At 43.2% G+C, this 21,680-nt stretch overlaps 1 protein-coding gene across 3 annotated transcripts in view; it reads left to right on the forward strand.

Annotated features, from left to right (window-relative positions):
• LOC105468323 (coronin 1C) overlaps nucleotides 1-19,130 on the forward strand; it is an 89,188-nt gene extending 70,058 nt beyond the window's left edge. For all 3 annotated transcript variants that reach the window (XM_011718411.2, XM_011718413.3, XM_011718412.3), the window contains exons 4-11: nucleotides 2,585-2,714; nucleotides 6,466-6,647; nucleotides 8,288-8,407; nucleotides 9,552-9,656; nucleotides 11,563-11,708; nucleotides 15,393-15,450; nucleotides 15,563-15,808; nucleotides 16,838-19,130. In XM_011718411.2, coding sequence (XP_011716713.2) covers nucleotides 2,585-2,714; nucleotides 6,466-6,647; nucleotides 8,288-8,407; nucleotides 9,552-9,656; nucleotides 11,563-11,708; nucleotides 15,393-15,450; nucleotides 15,563-15,808; nucleotides 16,838-16,957 — 1,107 coding nt within the window. In that variant the 3' untranslated portion in view covers nucleotides 16,958-19,130. The remainder of the gene's footprint in view (nucleotides 1-2,584; nucleotides 2,715-6,465; nucleotides 6,648-8,287; nucleotides 8,408-9,551; nucleotides 9,657-11,562; nucleotides 11,709-15,392; nucleotides 15,451-15,562; nucleotides 15,809-16,837) is intronic.
• Nucleotides 19,131-21,680: the final 2,550 nt, after the last annotated feature.

Consider the following 21,680-nt stretch of genomic DNA (forward strand, 5'->3'; position numbering starts at 1 on the left):
AGATAATGATTTTAAACGTTAGCTTTTTGATAAGCTTATATACTATTTAATATCTGGTCTTCTGTAGGGTTCTTGATGCTACTCAGCTTACCTGTAACTCAGCCCTTTTCTTAGAGGTTGTTTGTTTCTTAACCCTTTGAAACCTTTCTCTTCCATTGTTAAACGTAAAGTCTTTCATTCCTTCCACTCATACTTTCCCTGTCCCTTTCTCCCCCTGTGCCCAGGCATGTCCTCAGTTAAGATATGGCGAGTCTTCTGCATGTCTTCACCAGTCAAGAGGATTTTTTTTTAAGTCACAAGTTTTATTGAGATATAATTCACTCATTTAAAATGTACAATTCACTGATTTTTAGAATATTCACAACCATCACCACAGGCAATTATAGAAAATTTTCATCACCTCAAATAGAAACCCAAATCCTTTAGCTATCACCCCTCTACCTGTCTCCCTCCACACTCCCCAACACTAAGCAACCACTATTCTACTTTCTGTCTTCATGGATTTGCCTCTGCTGGACATTTCACATACGTGGAATCCTGCAATATGCGGTCTTCTATGTCTGGCTGCTTTCACTTTGCACAATGTTTTTAGAGTTTGCTCATGTTGTAGCATGTATCAATACTTCATTCTTTTTTATGGCCAAATAATATTCCAGTGTATGAATATGTCACATTTTGTTTAGCCATTTATCAATAGATGGATATTTGGGTTGTTTCCACCTTTGGGCTGTTACAAATAATGCTTCCATGAACATTCTTGTACAAGTTTTTGCATGGACACATAGTTTCCATACTCTTGGGTATATCCCTAGGAGTGGAATTACTGGGTCATATGATAACTCTGTTTAATCATTTGAGGAACTGCCAAGCTGTTTTCCAAAGTCTGCCACCAAATGGTGGCTGTACCATTTTACATTCTCACCAGCCATGTACGCAGGCTCTGATTTTTTCACATGCTTATAAACACTTGTTATCTTTTTGTTTCTAATGGGCATGAAAAGAGAGCTTGTGGTTTTGATTTGCATTTCTGTAATAACTAATAATGCCAAACATCTTTTCATGTGCTTTTTCGCCATTTATATGTCTTCCTTAAATGTCTATTTAGATGACTGGCCTGTTTTTAAATTGGATTATTTGTCCTTTGATTGAATTCTGAGAGTTCTTTATATATTCTTGCTATAGGTCTCTTATCAAATGTATGATTTGCAAGTTATTTTCTCCCATTCTGTGGATTGTTTTTTCACTTTCTTGATAGTGTCCTTTGAAGCACAAAAGCTTTTAATTTTGATGAGGTCTAATTTATTTTTTTCTTTTGTAATCTTTTCTATAATACATGTTATAAAAATATTAAGTGTATTTTTATTTTCCAAGTGTAAAATTATAGAAAATATGTTTTAAGGCCAGGCGCGGTGGCTCACGCCTGTAATCCCAGCACCTTTGGGAGACTAAGATGGGCATATCATGAGGTCAGGAGATTGAGACGATCCTGGCCAACACGGTGAAACCCCGTCTCTACTAAAAATACAAAAAATTAGCCGGGCGTGTTGGCAGACACCTGTGGTCCCAGCTACTTGGGAGGCTGAGGCAGGAGAATGGTGTGAATCTGGCAGGTGGAGCTTGCAGTGAGCCGAGATCGCGCCAGTGCACTCCAGCCTGGGCGACAGAGTGATACTCCGTCTCAAAAAAAAAAAAAAAAAGAAGAAGAAAAGAAAACATGTTTTAAAAATTACATCATCATCCCATCAAGAACCACAGACTTAGCTAAGTGTCTTCATCCCAATCCTTTTCTTGAGTGTTTCAATCATTTTGTATTTTTCTTTCAATTTTTTGCATGCTTCTAACTGGAGAGTTTTGAACTTCACAAGGAATTTAGAATAAAATCCCAAATAATATTAGATAAAAGCTGAGAGGTAATGTTTGCAGTCCTTGTTGGTATCCTGATCTCCGGTAACATATTACATTTTAAAAACAGCTGATACTTGGGAGGCTGAGGCAGGAGAATTGCTTCAACCTGGGAGACGGAGGTTGCAGTGAGCCGAGATCGCGCCACTGCACTCCAACTCGTTCAACAGTGTGAGACTCTGTCTCAAAAAAAAAAAAAAAAAAACAGGCCGGGCGCGGTGGCTCAAGCCTGTAATCCCAGCACTTTGGGAGGCTCAGGCGGGCGGATCACGAGGTCAGGAGATCGAGACCATCCTGGCTAACACAGTGAAACCCCGTCTCTACTAAAAAATACAAAAAAACTAGCCGGGCGATGTAGCGGGCGCCTGTAGTCCCAGCTACTCGGGAGGCTGAGGCAGGAGAATGGCGTAAACCCGGGAGGCAGAGCTTGCAGTGAGCCGAGATCCGGCCACTGCACTCCAGCCTGGGTGACAGAGTGAGACTCCGTCTCAAAAAAAAAAAAAAAAAAAAAAACAAACAGAAACAGCCTAGCACAGTCATTTCACAACATTCTGCCTTTCATCCACATATCACTGTATGTTCTGTTTATATAGAGCAAATCTTTAAAGTGGATGGTTACTGTAAATGTGATAATGAAAGGCAGTAGCTTTCATGTGGATCATCTTTCTTCCTTCTCCAACAGGTATGGCAGATCCCAGAAAATGGACTCACGCTTTCCCTGACTGAACCTGTGGTGATTTTGGAAGGCCACTCAAAGAGAGTCGGCATCGTGGCTTGGCATCCGACAGCCCGCAATGTGCTTCTTAGTGCAGGTGAGAGCTGAGCTCAGCGGTCCTCCCCTTGTCTTCCACTCTTGTGGCTCTCTGAGTGGGGGGAAGCAAATGTGTTTTGGTTGTGTGCTCTATGGTTTTAAAGCAGATTATTAGGAAACCATGGTGAAGAGGATTGGGTGAGGTGCACTGCTCCCCCAGCCCACACACATACTTGTGTGTGTGTGTGCATGTGTGTGTCTTTCAGGGCCACTTTGACAACCTGAGGAAAGCTATGTATTTCCTGCTATAATTTCAGCAGGTTTCATGGTTCCTGCCAGGGTCCTCCATGAACCATAGTTTTGTTTATTTCTGATATGTAGAAGGTATACTTGGTTGGGAGCCAGAAACCCTGGGTTCCGTCTGTGGTGTTGCTGCTGGCTTTGGGAGACCCCATTAGGCAAATACGCTCCTTCGTTTTTAAAAAAAACTCATTTTCCCCTGCTATACAATTAGTATATATTAGTATATGTTCTCTATAGTATACACAAAAGGAAAAAAAAATCACTTTTCATCCCACTACTCAGAGGGAAGATCATTATTACTTTTTTGATGTTTCTTTCTGAAAGGTATTTCTGTGCACATACATAAATTATTTTACACACAGAGATGGATTCATACACTTTACACATGGGCTGCTTTCTGTACTTGGTGGTACGCTGTGACCCTTTTCAAGTGCCATTGAACACTCTTCTATTTTTAATGACTTCATACTAATCCATTTTCTGGATATACCTCATTTTACTTGATTAGTCCCCTATTTCTGGATATTGGTGTTGTACAGAAATCTTTTCCTTTATCTAAAATTGGAGATTTCATTTTCTTGTATGGAAGCAATACAGAGAGCATGAGGGAACTTTGTGGGATGATGGAAATATTCTATATCTTGATCATAGTAGTGGCTACATGATTATATACATTTGTTGAAACTTGCCAAATATATGCTTAAGATAGGTGCATTGTATTGTATGCAAGTTATACCTTAATAAAAGTGGTTGCCAGGCACGGTGGCTCATGCCTGTAATCCCAGCACTTTGGGAGGCCGAGGCGGGTGGATCACGAGGTCAGGAGATCGAGACCATCCTGGCTAACACGCTGAAACTGTGTCTCTACTAAAAATACAAAAAAAATAGCCGGGCGTGGTGGCAGGCGCCTGTAGTCCCAGCTACTCAGGAGGCTGAGGCGGGAGAATGGCATGAACCTGGGAGGCGGAGCTTGCAGTGAGCCGAGATCGCACCACTGCACTCCAGCCTAGGCGACGTAACGAGACTCCATCTCAAAAAAATAAATAAAAAAAAAATAAAGGCCGGGCGCGGTGGCTCAAGCCTGTAATCCCAGCACTTTGGGAGGCCGAGGCGGGCGGATCACGAGGTCAGGAGATCGAGACCATCCTGGCTGACACGGTGAAACCCCGTCTCTACTAAAAAATACAAAAAAAAAACTAGCCGGGCGAGGTGGCGGGCGCCTGTAGTCCCAGCTACTGGGGAGGCTGAGGCAGGAGAATTGCGTGAACCCGGGAGGCGGAGCTTGCAGTGAGCTGAGATCCGGCCACTGCACTCCAGCCTGGGCGGCAGAGCGAGACTCCGTCTCAAAAAAAAAAAAAATAAAAATAAATAAAAATAAATAAAAGTGGTTTATTTAAAAAGTGATACTAATGTTAGAGATAGAATTTTTAAAGGTCTTTCCCCTCACCAGTAAAAAGGAGGGGGGCGCAGTTCAGTTTTTAACTGGGAATACAGAATGTTTATGATTCACAGTGAGTTAAATAAAAAATTATAATGCCAAGTACCTATTGAAACTAAGGCCCACTTTTCAAAAAAGATGCCATGTTTTTTATAGTCACCATTGACTATACTTGGGAATGATTTTTGATGTTCTATTCAGAACCTCAGTCTGATTAAGGAGAGGAAAAAAATTCCGGAGCTGGAATTCCGTCATGGAAAATTTCCTACTACCTTTCTCATCAAGACTCAACGTAGGGCAGCAGCAACAGACTGGTCTGCATTCTCCCTTTTACATGTGAAGGAGAATGGGTGATTGTCATGTTCTGCATATTTTTAGACTATGTGATCCAGCTGCTGGGGCTGAAGTTACCTGTTTGCCTATGTGTTTGCCTATGAGGAATAAGACAGAAGAAGGTTCAATTGTCCATCCCAGAGCGTAGCTTCAACTTTGTTTGTTTGTTTGTTTTTTGAGATGGAGTTTCGCTCTTGTTGCCCAGGCTGGAGTGCAATGGCTGGAGTGCAATGGCGTGATCTCGGCTCACCGCAACCTCCGCCTCCAGGGTTCAAGTGATTCTCCTGTCTCAGCCTCCCAAGTAGCTGGGACTACAGGCATGTGCCACCGCACCTGGCTAATTTTGTATTTTTAGTAGAGACGGGGTTTCTCCATGTTGGTCAGGCAGGTCTGCAACTCCTGACCTCAGGCGATCACCGCCTGCCTCTGCTTCCCAAAGTGCTGGAATTACAGGCTTGAGCCACCGGGCCCGGCCAGTTTCCTACTTCTAACCCTTAGGTAACTTAAGTATCCTGGATATTAGTGGCTATTTTTTCTAAATGATTTCAAAATTGCTTTATTGGCAAGAATCCACCTCTAGGATGTCCTTCCCGTATTTTGCTTCATCCTTGAACTAACATCCTAGGAGCAACACATGCTGCCTCTTTTTTTTTTTTTTTTTTTGAGATGGAGTCTGGCTCTATCACCCAGGCTGGAGTGCAGTGGCGCGGACTCGGCTCACTGCAAGCTCCGCCTCCCGGGTTCACGCCATTCTCCTGCCTCAGCCTCCCAAGTAGCTGGGACTACAGGTGCGCACCACCACATCTGGCTAATTTTTGGTATTTTTAGTAGAGACAGGGTTTCACCGTGTTAGCCAGGATGGTCTCCATCTGACCTCATGATCCGCCCACCTCGGCCTCCCAAAGTGCTGGGATTACAGGCATGAGCCACCGCGCCCGGCCAGCAAGCAACACATGCTGCCTCTTTTTAAAGGGACCTGGAGGCGTGGGGCAGACCCTTGAAGGAAGGAAAGAGTTGGTGAGCTGAAGTGGTGGGCCTCTTTCAGAATCCGTTTCTGAATCCATGTAGCTACTTGCTTACAGTTTGGGCTTCTCACCATGATCAGAGCAGTCTTGGTCTATTTTTCTCTTCATTTAAAGGTACAGCTCTGTTGTGAGCAAACAGGCCTTACTCTTGGCTTTTTCCCTTCCACTGTTGCACCATACTTTAATATCCCAAAGCTGTGTCTTAGAGCCTCACTGATTTGAATAACCTGCCACCCAGAGTTTTTATTGAGTGCCCTAAACAGTTATTTAAACCTTTTATTTTTAGTTTATTTGGCAGAGAAATAAGCTATATTCGCCCTGATGCTTGTTTTACTAGAAAAGGAAACTTGAAGTCACTTGGGTCTACCAGCCCAGTTAACTCTTTAAAGAAAATGGGGTTCTGTTTTGGTTTTTTCTTTGTTTTTGTTTGGTTGATTGTTTCATATGAACCCAAACTTAACAAGTTGCAAACGTAACAAGTTGTGTTTTTACTTTAACACCTTTATTTGTTTTATACAAACTCTTTGTCACTTCAGTTTTTAACTCTCTTAGTAAGTAGGGCCTCTAGTAGGGTCTCTGACAATCAGCCGCATCTTTTCTCTCTCTCTTTCTCTACATATACACACATATATTCTCACTGTATCTGTAGTTTTCTGAGTGTGTTGTATAGGTGTTTCTAATCTTCTAATCTCTGATGGTTTTGCCTGTTTTAGGCTGTGATAATGCCATTATCATCTGGAATGTAGGAACAGGGGAAGCCCTTATAAACTTGGACGATATGCATTCAGACATGATTTACAATGTGAGCTGGAACCGGAATGGCAGTCTGATCTGCACAGCTTCCAAAGACAAGAAAGTGAGAGTCATTGATCCCAGGAAACAAGAGATAGTTGCTGTGAGTATTCCTAGTATGAAAACTCAGTAGTCGGGGCACTTGAGTGAGTGTGAGCTCTTTGCTTTTTAAGGCAGGCAGCAGTACTGGTCAGTGGGACCCTGTTGTGTGTAGACACTAACTGTGAATAAGAAAAGGCTTATAAAGGCTTCTGTCTCCCCAGTTGTGCTTCTCTCCAGAGTTGTAAATTTTCCAGCTTTTACTCAAGTCTCTCACTTTGTAGCCTTTTTTCACAAAGAAATAGTTTGTATCAGTTCACTAGAGTCCTTAAGAGTTTATAAGTCTTTTTTTTTTTTTTTTTTTTTTTTTTTTTTTGAGACAGAGTCTCGCTCTGCCGCCCAGGCTAGAGTGCAGTGGCGTGATCTTGGCTCACTGCAAGCTCCGCCTCCCGGGTTCACGCCATTCTCCTGCCTCAGCCTCCCGAGTAGCTGGGACTACAGGCGCCCGCCACCTCGCCCGGCTAGTTTTTTTTTTTGTATTTTTTAGTAGAGACAGGGTTTCACCGTGTCAACCAGGATGGTCTCGATCTCCTGACCTCGTGATCCGCCCGTCTCGGCCTCCCAAAGTGCTGGGATTACAGGCTTGAGCCACCGCGCCCGGCCGAGTTTATAAGTCTTGATCAATTAAACCAATTGGCTGCATTCCTGATTTTGCAGCTTAGTATTGAATATTGATGAATCAGTTCCTCACCCTTTTCCAAACACAACTGTTAAAGATGCAACAGGTGGCCGGGCATGGTGACTCACGCCTGTAATCCCAGCACTTTGGGAGGCCAAGGTGAGTGGATCATTTGAGGTCAGGAGTTTGAGAGAGACTAGCCTGGCCAACATGGTGAAACGCTGTCTCTACTAAAAATACCAAAAAAAAAAAAAAAAAAAAAAAAAGGAGCCCGGTGAAAAGCAACAGGTTCTCTCATCAGCTTAGTGTCTTAGTTTCTGCCAACCAAACTGGACCCCAACAAAATCACATACCCTGACAAAAGATGGACATTCGGGTCTTCAGTCAGTGTTGAAACTACACGTAGTGAGTCTGAGAAGGCCTCACTTGCCACACTCTGAGGCCCTTCTTGGGATGTGGTTATTCTTTGGCAGCATTTCTTTTCAAGAGTTGGGCGATGATAGTAGCTGGTGCTTACTGAGCCCTGGGGACTTGCCCAGCCCTTTGTAAAGTGTTTTCTCCACCCGACATCTTCCAAGGGTTGTCCTAGTGCATTTATTAAACTACCAAGTCAAGGAAGGAGTTAACTAGATAAGGCTTCTTTCTGCCCTATGATATTGGTAGAAATGGTAGGGCGTACCTAATCTTATGTTATTATCCTTGAGAAACAAACATTCGTCAGGGTCCTTTCATGTGTTGGATTTTCGCAGTGCATAGACTTGGGTTGGCAGCGGGTTATGGTGGAGAGAGTGAGGCTTCTGAGTCAAATCCTGGCACTCTTGCTGCCTCACGGAGCGGCCTTGGCCAGATCACATAGTATCTCTTTGTTTCCTCATCTGGGGAAGGGGGATGGTTAACACTGACTTCCCTCCTACACCCAGGTGAACATGAATGGCAGTGGGTGAGGTTGGATCTATGCCTGAGTTTCCCCACTCACCTTGTCTTCTTGCAGTTTAATGTGTGGCATGTGCCTTTTTGCTCTCCAGGAGAAGGAGAAAGCACATGAAGGAGCAAGACCCATGAGAGCCATCTTCCTGGCCGATGGCAATGTCTTCACCACTGGGTTCAGCCGCATGAGTGAGCGGCAGCTGGCTCTCTGGAATCCGGTACGCCCTCCCCAGCTTTTCTGCTTGCTTTCACTTGAGTTTTCTGTCTGTTCTGAGCAGGTCTTCCGGTGAGTAAGTAGATTATGGGATTCTTAGTGTAGTTTTCTAAACACCTGCTCATCTTAAATTGGATGTGAAGTTCTTATCCTCATTGGAGACTTACTGGTAAATGTATTTCAAAGACATACTTTTGATAATCCTGAAGAGGCTGTTGACTATATTTTTTAAAAAGAACGTATGAAGAATCTAGTGTTTTGGATTTGGGAAATAAGTTCATATTTCATAAATAATATGATCAGTTGTTTAAATCAAAATAGTCATGCTTGGGAAAATGTTCATAATTAGCTTAAGTGGGGAAAAATACAACATACATAGAATCAGCTCAATCTCAGTGTGTACATGTGTGGAAAGGAAATAGATCAAAATGATAATAGCTTCTGCCACCCACTGGGCTGTAGGATTTTGGAATATGGAATGATTTTTATGTTCTATTTTATATCTTTCAACTTTTTAAAAGCACACATATTTTATAATTTAAAAAGTACTTTTAAAAAATAAAATAGGGTGGGCACAGTGGCTCATCCCTGTAATACCATCACTTCGGGAGGCTGAGGCAGCTGGATCACTTGAGGCCAGGAGTTGGAGACCAGCCTGGCCAACATGGTGAAACTCTGTGTCTGCTAAAAATACAAAAATTAGCCAGGGGTGGTAGCATGTGCCTGTAATCCTAGCTCTCATGAGGCTGAGGCAGGAAAATCGCTGGAACCTGGGAGGCGGAGGTTGCAGTGAGCCGAGATAGCACTACTACACTCCAGCCTGGGCAACAGAGGGAGACTCAGTCTTAAAAAAAGAAAAAGAAAACAGTAACAAAGGAGAAGGGCGCTCTCATCATTGTCATGAAATCACATCGATGTATGCGTGCATTATGTTGTCCAGTCAGTGAAATTTTTAGTGAATTGGATCTCATTTAGCATCCCTGTTGCTGTTTCCATGTATGAGTATTGTATGTGCATAGTTCAAACTTCTATTATTCTAGGAAAATGGCTCGCTTGATTAGGATAGAAGAATGTCTAATAAGGTCATAAAAATTTATTTTTAAAAAAATGTATACACACACATATATGTATTATTATCTTCCCCCCAGAAAAATATGCAGGAACCAATTGCTCTTCATGAGATGGACACTAGCAATGGGGTGTTGCTGCCTTTCTATGACCCTGACACCAGCATCATTTACTTATGTGGAAAGGTAAACAGTAATTTTGATGTTTGGTGGTAAATCCTATAAGTGGAAACATTTATCCTTCAGAGATTTAGAGGAGGGGCAATGTGTTGTATCTGTTTACTTTTTCTAATTTGTGTGTGTATGTTATAAGCTAAGGACAGATAATTTGGTATTTTTTAGGTCTTGAGACTGGACTGTGTGCAGCTTGCCAGTTGTGCAGTGATAACACGCCATGTTCCATACTTTTGACTGAAGCAGGGGTTGGGCTGGAGTGTTGGGGAAAATGCTCCAATCAGGGCGCTCTTGTGAAAAAAAGAAGACACACTGGTGTTTCATTTTCACCTAGCAGTGCTACCTGATTGGTGATTTTAGATTTATCCCTACTTGTGTCAGGGATGGGCAACCAGTTGGCCACATCGAATGCTGAAATTTGTTGGATAACCCTAGATGAGCATGTGTATATTAGTACCACACACCATAGACTTGGAAGGAGAATGGTGCTTTGTGGATGCAAACTTTTGAGGGCCTCAAAGACTCTCCAGAGGGTTCTTGTTTCTGGGGGTTCAGTGCCAGGGCCCTGGGCTTGAAGATACGAGGCCTGACTAAAGCTCAGGGGTGATAACAGTTATAGGGAGACTCCACACTGAACTCCAAAAAGCTTCCTCCTGCCTTATGAGCTCAGCATGCCTACACTGTGGGTAGCTTTATGATTTCATTTTTTAAGTGGGAACCTTATAATTCCCCCCACCTTTTTTTGTAGGCTCAATTTCCCTTAGAACTTTTTGTAGTTGAAATAATTTAATAACAGTAGAGCTGTTGTGGTAGTCCCTAGACCTGTTAGATAGCCCTAGCCCTTCGCTGGGTGGTAAAGCTGGTAATGTTTGCTTTTCATAGTTGATTGAGCATGCTGCAGACCTGCTTTACATTTTTATAGGTCATTGTTTTAGAAACAGAGATCTTGTCTGTTTCCTTGAAAGCCATTTTACTGCAGATGTTAACAGGTGTTAAGTACATTTACCTTGCCATTGTTGCCCTTGACTGAATTAAAACAAACAAAATGAGCAGTTACTCAGATATTAGTAACATTAGATGGAAAATTCTTTTGGGTATGCAGAAATGACTAGTAAGGGTTTAGCTTCTTTTCCATTGCTTTAGATATCTCAATCATTGAGACAAATGGAAATCATGAGAACTGGGAGCACTGTTGAGGCATGATACCACCTAGCTATTTTTGTCTTCTTCTTTCTTACATATATGTATATCTCCTCTCTGCCAGACAAGATTGCCATCATTGTTCAGGTTGGTGTAACTGTGTGACAATTATTTGTACTTAGACTAACATATGCTTCAGCACTTAAAGATATCTGACTCTTCTAAGCAAGAAAGTAGTAGAATTGTACACATTGCTATGAGATGGCACATTCTGAGGATACTCACTAAAACTGAGTTTCTTCATTAGAAAAATCTCACTTTTTATCATCAACTCAGTGCCTGGTATTGGTGCCCTTAGGTCTGTGAACAGCATTGCATTATACTTAAATCAATAATTGCATTCTCAGCAATTCTCTTAGTCTTTGTTTGTTTGTTTGTTTTTCGAAGTTGAATTGCAATGTAGCTGTTTGGCAGAGGCATTAACGTTTTTGCCCTAACCCTGGCCTGGTGCCGAGGCTCAGGGGAGTAAAATTAAAGCCTTTTGTAGGAGGCCAAAGAGACCACTTAAAAGGCATGCTAGCATTTGATAAGTGAGGGGTTACTTTGTGAGGAAAAGAAACTGTCATATGCTTTGGGCAAGCCTCTTTATGAGGAAGAAAAGGTCAGCTACTGAAGTGGGGTCCCAACTAATGCTGGGTTTAGAGAGGAAAGAGACACCCACATAATCCAGAGGTTTCAGTTAACAATCAGACACAGACTTGTCTCTGGTTTCTTACAGGGTGACAGCAGTATTCGCTATTTTGAGATCACGGATGAATCCCCGTACGTCCACTACCTCAACACATTCAGCAGCAAGGAGCCTCAGAGAGGGATGGGTTACATGCCCAAGAGGGGACTTGATGTTAACAAATGTGAGATTGCCAGGTAAAGAATCGAGATTGTCAAGTATTCTAGGTTGGTGTAACTGTGTGACAATTATTTGTACTTAGGCTAGCATATACTTCAGATCTTAAAAATATTTGACCATTCTGAGCAAGAAAGTAGTAGAATTGTACCCATTGCCGTCAGATGGCACTTTCTTTTTTTTTTAATTCTTTTTTTTTTTTTTTTTTTTTTTTTGAGACGGAGTCTCGCTCTGTCACCCAGGCTGGAGTGCAGTGGCCGGATCTCTGCTCACTGCAAGCTCCGCCTGCCGGGTTTACGCCATTCTCCTGGCTCAGCCTCCCGAGTAGCTGGGACTACAGGCGCCCGCCACCTCGCCCGGCTAGTTTTTTGTACTTTTTAGTAGAGACGGGGTTTCATCGTGTTAGCCAGGATGGTCTCGATCTCCTGACCTTGTGATCCGCCCGTCTCGGCCTCCCAAAGTGCTGGGATTACAGGCTTGAGCCACCGCGCCTGGCCGGCACTTTCTAAGGATACTCACTAAAACCAAGTTTCTTCATTAGAAAAAAATCTCACTTTTTTTTTTTTTGAGACAGAGTCTTGCTCTGTTGCCCAGGCAGAAGTGCAGTGTTGTGATCTCGGCTCACTGCAACCTTCACCTCCCTGGTTCAAGCAATTCTCCTGCCTTAGCCTTCCAAGTAGCTGGGATTACAGGCACCCACCACCACACCCAGCACATCTCACTTTTTATCATCATCTGAATGCCTGGTGATACCAGAGCAATACAGCTACAAGACATTCTATGAAGCCCATGTCTTTCTATCCTTGTGTGTACTGTGGAATTAGTACCTCATTTCCTGCCCAGATAACTGAAGTGCAGCAATTAAGTGGCATAGCTGGGGTGTATCGCACACCTACTGAAATAGTGAAACGTGCTGGGCTTCATAGAATGTCTTGTAGCTGTATTGCTCTGGTATCACCAGGCATTCAGATGATGATAAAAAGTGAGATGTGCTGGGTGTGGTGGTGGGTGCCTGTAATCCCAGCTACATTTTTAATCTTCAAACTGAGGCCATGGTCAGTGTTCCCTGGTGGGCAAGTAGGGGAGAGCCTGGCTCGGGGATGGAAAAGGGGGCAGTTTTCCTACCCTATGAGTGGAAGAACCAGAATCAGAACTGTATTTGGGGCCCCACTGGTCCTAAAATAGAGAGACCAAAGGTCCTACAGTGGGGCGATAGGTTAGCTTGATTTAGGAAGTTCAGCTATGATTTAATTTCTACCTCTCTGTACTACTTCTGATTTTTAAAAAATTCATATTCTAAATGCTGGGCTTCCTAAGGGACAGGCTTTTTTCTCATGCTAGTCAACAAATGTACCCTCTGAGACTCAGTGACCACTAGCCATTTCAACCAACAGAATAATTAGCATTACATCATCACATGTAGGGTCATACCAAACATTTGTATAACACTGTGTTTATACGGACTTTTAAAAACTTGCTGTTCTGGTCTCACAATTAAAGAATTGATGCTTATGTCTTTCAAAATAAAAGTAAAAGAATTTTTATAAGCCCCCTTTTTATATTAATCTCTAGTAAAAATATAAAAATTAGCTGTGTGTGGTGGTGGGTGCCTGTAATCCCAGCTACCTGGGAGGCTGAGGCAGGAGAATCCCTTGAACCCGGAAGGTGGAGGTTGCAGTGAGCCGAGATGGTGCCACTGTACTCCAGCCTGGGCAACAGAGTGAAACTGTCTCAAACAAACAAAAACAAACAAACCAAAACTTTCTATGGGAGTTTTTGTTTGTTTGTTTTAGTTAGAATAATGAAGGAAAGCTGTTACAGATAATTGAAAATTGTGGTTTAAACCAAACTAATCAAAATGTGGTTCAAAATAGACTGAATTCGAGTTTATGATTACATCCAGTATTTCAAAACACATTTGTTGTCATCTAAAAGTTCCACATACTATAAACACAGTTGTTTGGAATGTCTCCGATTTATGAAGTGTTTCTTGAGCATTTATTATATGGCAGGCACTGTGCTAAATATGCTACTTGCTACCTCTTACTTTTCATAACAATCCTATGTGGTAGGTGTTGCTTTTATCCCCGTTTTATGGATGAAGAACTTAAGGCTTGCTGAGGTTGTCACACTCTCATGGGTTTTAGTAGTACAGCTGGAAGTCAAAGCCAAGTCAGTCTTTTTATTCGCTATACTAACCACAGAATTTTCATTAAATCGGTCTTTAAAAATGTTTTTGGGCCAGGAGTGGTGGTTCACCCTCTAATCCCAACACTTTGGGAGGCCAAGGTGGGAGGATCACTTGAGCCTGGGAGTTCAAGAGCAGTATGGACAATCTAGTGAGACCCTGTCTCTACAAAACATTAAAAAAATTAGCCAGGTGTGGTAGTATGTACCTGTGGTCCCAGTTACTCCAGAGGCTGAGGTGGGAGGATTTGCTTGAGCCCAGGAGGTCAAGGCCTCAGTGAGCTTGTGCCACTGCACTCCAGCCTGGGCGATAGAGCAAGACCCGGTCTCAAAAAAAAAAAAAAAAAAAATGTTTTTGGTTTATTTGGGACTCTCTTGGTTTTTGGTTTAAATAGTAAAGAGGCACATTTGACACAACCTTCCCTTTAAAGAGGACGATGATTTTATAAACCTTTACCACCCTGAGCTCTACTCAGCTTTTGTTCCCCTGATGCGTTAGAGCAATGTATCTGCCAGGTTGTCTTCAATGGACTCCTGCCCAGTATCAGATGCCAAAGGCTGCAGGTTTCCAGGAGAAATGAGTTTCACTGGTTTTGCATATTTGATATGGCCGTGTCTTCTCTGACTTAAACTCTTGGAATTCAAAAAACATTTCACCAGCAGCATTGACGCCCACATTCAACTCCCCCCTTGCACACCAGCCATTTGATCTGGTGATCTGGTCAGAATGCTCACTAAGGCCACCTCTTTTGCCAGGAGCTTTAGAGAGATTTTTTTATTGTTTCCCATCTTGACTGACAAAGAAAATTGGCTTGACCTTATCAGAGTCATCATAAGAGAAGTCATTTCTGGTCTGTTTAGTTCTCTTGTACAATACAAACAAAAATGTTTTACCTTTCTTCCCCATTACAGAGCTCTTTGCTCCCTTCTTCCAATATTACAGTGCAAGTTGCTTTACATTCTCTTTCCACATTTTGGATAGTTTCACATTTTTTCTTGAGTGTCATGTACGAGGTGGTTTGCTTGGAAGGGAAAATCATAATCCTACGATTTTTTTTGTTTGTTTTCTAAAAGTCATATTTATACTTACACATGTTCAACGACCTCAAGCTGGCAGAAGACCTCGTACCCACGTTGCATTGTAGATACAGTCTAACAGATGTGTGTTCTTTCCTGTATGTTGACATGGTAATTTTTTCACAAGTGAGTCAGTTTCAGTGTTGCTATTATTTCTACCAGTTTGTCTGCCCCCCAGATAATTGGCATCATACATAGACCTCTACTCATGGTTCTTGTCTCCAGTCTGCCATTTCCTAGCATAGTGACTCTCAGCTTCCGTTCTGTCATCTGTCAACTAGGAACACTAAGTTCTGCTTATTCCCAGGGTGGATCAGATGCAGGGATGGGTAAAGAGGCACTTGACATTTCAGACAACATTGTAGAAAACTCATTATTCATCCTGTTAGTCAACCTCATATTTCACTAAATGCAACTTTGCCTTTATTTCCCCTCTGAAGATTCTTCAAACTTCATGAGAGAAAGTGTGAACCTATTATCATGACTGTTCCCAGGAAGGTGAGTGCTCAGTTTTCTGGACAATCCATGTTTTAAACAAATGTAAAAATGAAATTCAAAAATCCCAGGCCTTTCTTCTTCCTTACCCGTGGGTGCCAAATGTCTCTTGTAGTCTGACCTTTTCCAAGATGACCTGTATCCTGACACAGCGGGGCCAGAGGCCGCGCTGGAGGCAGAAGAGTGGTTCGAGGGCAAGAATGCAGACCCAATCCTCATCTCCTTGAAGCACGGGTATATTCCAGGCAAAAACAGGGATCTCAAGGTGGTCAAGAAGAACATTCTGGATAGCAAGCCCACTGCAAACAAGAAGTGCGACCTGATCAGCGTCCCCAAGAAAACTACAGACACAGCCAGTGTGGTGAGGACCACTGACTGGAGTGCAGGGGTGCTTGGCTGGTTCGGGCTTTATCGTCTGGAAAGCCCTTGTGGTCCAGGGCGTCGGCGAGTACTGTCCCAGCTGGGTGCACGGGGGTTTTCAGTAAATGAAAAAGTGGGAGAAGGTCCTCGGTCACGTGATGGTGGTGGTTTGTGGCCACACTTGCCTCCTTTAACAGAGTTAAAGCTCCTTTAGCCCCATTAAAGGAACCAAGTGTGGCCACAAACCACCAAGATTTGGATAGGTATCAATCTTCCTTCTCTGATTTGGGTAGAAATAAAATATCATGGGAGCATGGGGTCATAGGCACCAGGGAGAGGAGGTCCCTGGAAGGAGGGAGTGGCAAGTGTTCAGATGTAGCTAAGTGGTTACAACAGAAGGATCTGGCTGTGTGGGGTTGGCAACAAGGGGGATTTAGGCAAGAGCCCTTTGGGTGGTGGGGTGAAGGGAATCGAGCCTGCCTTTGACTCGCTGTGGCCACTGGAGAGTGCTGCTGTTGCCAGGAGAGCAGGTCCTGGGTAAGAGAGGAGGAGTGGACACACAGGGCAAGGGTTTCCCTCCCAAGAAGGAGCCTCCCTCACAGATGGCAGGAGCTCTGTAGCCTCTGGGAGAGTCAGCCCTCGCTCTGGTCAGATAGAAGTTACTCTTGATGGAATGATTGGGGTGGTTGTGATGCAGGGCACTCTTGAAGGAGCCTGTTTTGTCCTATAGTCTAATTGGGACCCAGGAGACCCTTTATTTGAGTAAATGCACAGGCTTCGGGATCAGAAGTGGCACTGTGACACTGTGACACAGTCGCTTTGCCACGGGGTTTCAGATAGATCGGCCAGTGCTCATTGGGTTCAAAGCCCCAGATGCAGTAGGGCTTTGACGTCTCTTTTCAACTTGGTAACTATGGCTTGCCGTTTGCAAAACAGAAAACTGCATTTTGTATCTTACAAGTTTTGAACTGTGTTGAACTTTGTTTACTGCATTTTAATCACTGCCTCCTTTTTTTGTTTGTTTTCTTAGCAAAATGAAGCCAAGTTGGATGAGATTTTAAAAGAGATCAAATCTATAAAAGACACAATCTGCAATCAAGATGAGCGTATTTCCAAGTTAGAACAGCAGATGGCGAAGATAGCAGCCTGAAGGTCCCACCCCCACCCCTACAAAAAAATGGGAGCAAGAACTTGTGCTTGGGAGCTGGTTGTTGGCGTGGTCCTAGGGAGGGCGGAAAGGGAGGCACTGCCATTTGGAGACATTCCATTTCAGAGTTGTCAACCAGCCATAGGCCACATTCCAGTAAGAACTCAATTTGTCTCCCAAATTTGCAGAAACAAAACGTGATTTAAAAGCTGAGCTTTTTATCAGAAAGCTTTTTTGATGTTTTAAGTGTTATGTGACTTGTTGAACTTTTTAAAAAGTGCTACTTTTAAAATCCCAGATACTCTGAATTTTAGAAAACAAACTAATTCTGATTGTGTCGTGCCCAAGTACCCTTTTTTTTTTTTTTTAAACGAATAGGGACCAATGCCACATTGCTTTTTATATTTCTTTCTTTTTTAATGTTGCCAAAACCAAAAGTAGCTTTGTTTTCCTTTGTATTTTGCTACTTTGCAGTATTTGTGTGTGGTTTTTTTTCCTTAATTTGAAAGGGACAGCACTGTGTATGTTTATAAACTAAATGAAGATAAGATATTATTTTGTATAAACATTCATCTGAGAACAATCAAAGCAGTAGCCACATGGTGCTGGCTCCTTTGCAGCACAAACCTGGTCATTTTGATGACTGTACAACAGGAAGACTTGAAAAATCACGTGGATTCATATTACCACCGCTCTCATTTCATGGAGTCTTCTGATCAAAAAAACTCACATCGTATTTCTTCCTTTCCTTTCTCTTTTCTAGAAATCGGGTGTTTGTACCAGAATGGAATTTTGCTTCTTGGTTATCCTGTGCTTCAGATGATTATAATCTAACCCAAACTAGCATGTGTTTCTGCAGTTTGTTACACACCTAGGATCTATTGCATTCATCACTTTAAACATCATGTTTCAGGTTTTGGTCAATACTTGACAAGGGTGCCCGGGACAGGAAGACGTGTGTACTGCTGAGTGTTCGTTCTTGCCCTTTTCAGCAGCTTGCCCAGCTCTTGAGTACAGTGGTGGGGACTAAAAATGAGGGCATTCGGAGAGGGGTATTTGCCCTGGGTGATCCTGTGTCCCCGTGCTGTCCCCATGCTATGTTGGAGGAGGAAGTGGCTCTTCTTCCACCAACAAAGCTCCTGCTCTACCCTCTTCCTCACATGTGCTGCGACCTCTCTCAGGGCTCTCCCAGCCATTCCTTCTTTCCTGCCTGCCTTTTAGCTCTAACCACATTAAGCTAAGATGAGGCCAGAGGGTGCGATTGAATGAATATTGAGACTGAGGAGAATGATCGAGAGTGAAGCAGAAACAGGAACGCAGACCTCTGCTGTAGCTTTAATGTGTACAAACGTGTCCCTCTGCACAACTAATCTGCCCCACCTCTCCATCTCTCACCAAGGCTGCATCAAAGCACAGAGGCTCCCCGGACTTGGAGGGGGCCAGAGACTGAGCTCTGGTTGCCTGTTCATTCCTCGGTTAGCTAGAACTTTGCCCCATTTCCAATTTCTTATAGTACATGCTTGGGAAACAAGATGTAAGGAGCCTCTGTTTTGGAAGGGCTGTCTGTGATTGAACGTGAAATGTGTAGTGCCATTGGGACCATGAAGGGAATTCTTGCACATGCTCGTGCTGATGTGGGCGTGGGACTGGTTGGAAACGTCTGTATTCAGGGAGCCAGGGTGAGGGCAGAGTGTGGTGGCAGCTGAACTTGGAGTAATGCCCGTATAGAAAAAGGACCGTGTTCTTATCCAGCCAATATTGGGAGTGCTGTCTCCACAATTTCAGGGCATCTGAATGTTTGATGTGGTTTCGTGTGTGTGTATGTGTGTGTTTAATATTGAAGTGGATCATGAGATGTAAAGAAAACAATAATGACAATGAGTTATATTCAAACCTGTATTTGTTTCTTTATCAGTGTAATCTGCTGAGGACCTTTGTGTCTAAGATTCAGAAATGTTTTAAGGTTCTGATATCGAATTAATGAAGTAAACAAAGTTGTTGTTGATGGTGGTGAAACACCGTAGGGCATGTGGTTCAAAGAGAAGCAGGAGGCCAAGGGAAAGTTACCCTGGTATTAGTTTGTAGCTTATGACTTATTTAATGAATAAGCCCAGCCAAGCTCAGAGTAGGCGCCCAAAGCATTGTGGATTATTTTCCTGTTTTGTCTTTTTTTTTTTTTAAAAAAGCCCTGACATCCCGCAAGAGGACAGTGAATTATTCCTACGTCGGCTCTTATAGAGTGGCCATAGTGTTCTGTCAAAACACTTGCTTCCATTTTCAGAGATAAAAATCATTGATTACAAAATGGTGTTTGTGTTTATTTCACACCTTGGCTGTCTGTGAGGCAGCCCCCACCTCTCTGCCTGACATAGCTTCTCTGACTTTGGTGGATGAGCACGGAGGCATACTCCTCGCTGGGGGTGAGTACAGGGGAAGCGCGTGCGGGTGGCTCAGCTCAAGTGCAAGTGAGGTCTCCAAGCCAGTTAAGCACTCTGTTTTGGCTTCCAACAGACCTGGGCCTTTGGATCCTGCCTCAGACCTTTGCCAGCGGTGTGTCCTGGGATGGGGTTCCTAATCCCTGTGAGTCCCTTTTCTTGCGAGGAGGATGATAATTCCATGTAGTTCAGATGAGAGGAATACCTGTGTGGCCACACAAAGAACCCTCGCTGCATGGCTGCCACTGTTCTATTATACTATGAGTTGATTTCCTGACAGAGCCTTTGAAAGCAATTTTTCTTCAGTAGAAGCAATATTCTCTTGGCTCAGCTGTGACTTTTATTCCAGCAGGCTTCTAGGGTCAGTTGAATTGCAGGGCTTCCCTTTTGAACTATGACATTGCCTCGTGACATTTCAGTGATTGTAGCAAAGAATTTCCCACTGTTTGCTTTTTCTGAATGTTTGTGAATATGATGAATAGTCAGCATAAAGCTCCCCTTCCTCAAAGGCCTTATCTTAAAGTTGCTTTAGTCTGTGAGAAGAATGGCAGCCATGTTCTTAGTCCACCCGTGGCTGCAGGAAGTAGAAGCTGGCAGGGCTCTCTGTAGACCCGAGGTGCCCGCAGTCAGCCGGGAGACGCGTGGTAGTCTGTTTATGACTAACTTGTTTTCTCACTCGGGCCACCTTGATTCTTTGCCAGAAGACCTGAAGGTCAGCATGCTGGCCCCAGACAGACAGCCAGACCTCGTCTGGGGGGAACTTCCATTTTTTTTTTAAGGTCACTTCCCTTGCTGTACTTGGTATTCTACATCCAGAAAAACTCTTTGTTGGCTCTTAAGAATCTGTTAACTCTAAGTGGCCCCTTCTCTTTCTGCTGGCACATTAAAGTATCCCAGTGCTGGCGGTGGGTCACGGACATAAGTCACTGTCAAGGGCACACCTTTCCTGCTTCAGACGGGCAACCCTTGATGTCCAGGCTGGACAGTGCCCTTTGTGCTCTTTTGTTCACTAAAAAGAAGTCCCTTGCCAAAGAATGTAGGGGTGGCAGTTCTTTCCTGCGAGAAGGGGGTATGTGCGGGGTGGACAGCCTTTCCAGAGGGCAGTCTGGCAAGTGTATCAAAAGCCTTAAATGTTTTCTTAAGACCCAGGGTTCCCACCTTTGGAAATTTTGTCCCAGGGAACTAGTGGGAAGTATATTCAGGAATTAGAAGAGTAAAATCAACTCTGCAGAAGGGGGTCAGTAAGTTACTTGTCATATTCATATGTTATAATACTGTTTCGTTATTTAAAGTCATTTAAAAAGAGTATTGAGGCCAGATGCTGTGGCTTAAGCCTGTAATCCCAGCACTTTGGGAGGCCAAGGCGGGCGGATCACGAGGTCAGGAGATCGAGGCCATCCTGGCTAACACAGTGAAACCCTGTCTCTACTAAAAATACAAAAAAATTAGCCGGGCGTGGTGACGGGCACCTGTACTCCCAGCTACTCGGGAGGCTGAGGCAGGAGAATGGCGTGAACCCAGGAGGCAGAGCTTGCAGTGAGCGCAGATCGTGCCACTGCACTCGAGCCTGGGCAACAGAGCAAGACTCCATCTCCAAAAAAAAAAAAAAAAGAGTATTGAATAGGAAAGATTAAAAAAAAATAGTAAAATAGAGTCAATTCCAACTTGGGTTTAAAATATATACCTACCTAGGTTGAAGGATGAAAGTATATTATTTCTGGGTGCTGGATGTCATTACCAAGTTTTTTCTGTGTATTCCAAGTGCCCTACAGTGGACTGTGTTGCTGATGTCAGCAGAAAAAGTAAAAGTGTGTTTACAAAGTAATTCTCATCAGCTCTCTACCCCATGGAGTCACTCTACAGTAAATGATGTTAGTTGGCTTATCCATTTAGAAGTAAGATGGGGAAGAAAGTGAAGTCTGTTGGACCTCATAAGAACATTCAGGACCAGAACTTCTAGTGAGAAGTGTAGGTTTCCTAATACAGATATGTAAGACCACCCCAGAACAGATGGTTTGTGACAAACTTTTTAAAGGATATATGCATATACAATGTATACTTATGTGTGGAATAAATACCAGAAATGTTGTTATTGCTATAGGGAAGTAAAGTTGTGTGTAATTTCTATTTAATCCTATTTTTCTGAATTTATACGTTTCCTATAAATATATTTATTCCCAGAAAGGCATTGTTAAAATTAATGCATTAGTGGTAAATTAATAATTATTAAGATAAGCATAAATCAGTGGAGATGTTTGAAATGGTGCAGCAACATTTGGTTAGCTGTGGGG

This window comes from Macaca nemestrina, chromosome 10 (genome assembly GCF_043159975.1).
Source record: "Macaca nemestrina isolate mMacNem1 chromosome 10, mMacNem.hap1, whole genome shotgun sequence".
Lineage (NCBI taxonomy): Eukaryota > Metazoa > Chordata > Mammalia > Primates > Cercopithecidae > Macaca > Macaca nemestrina.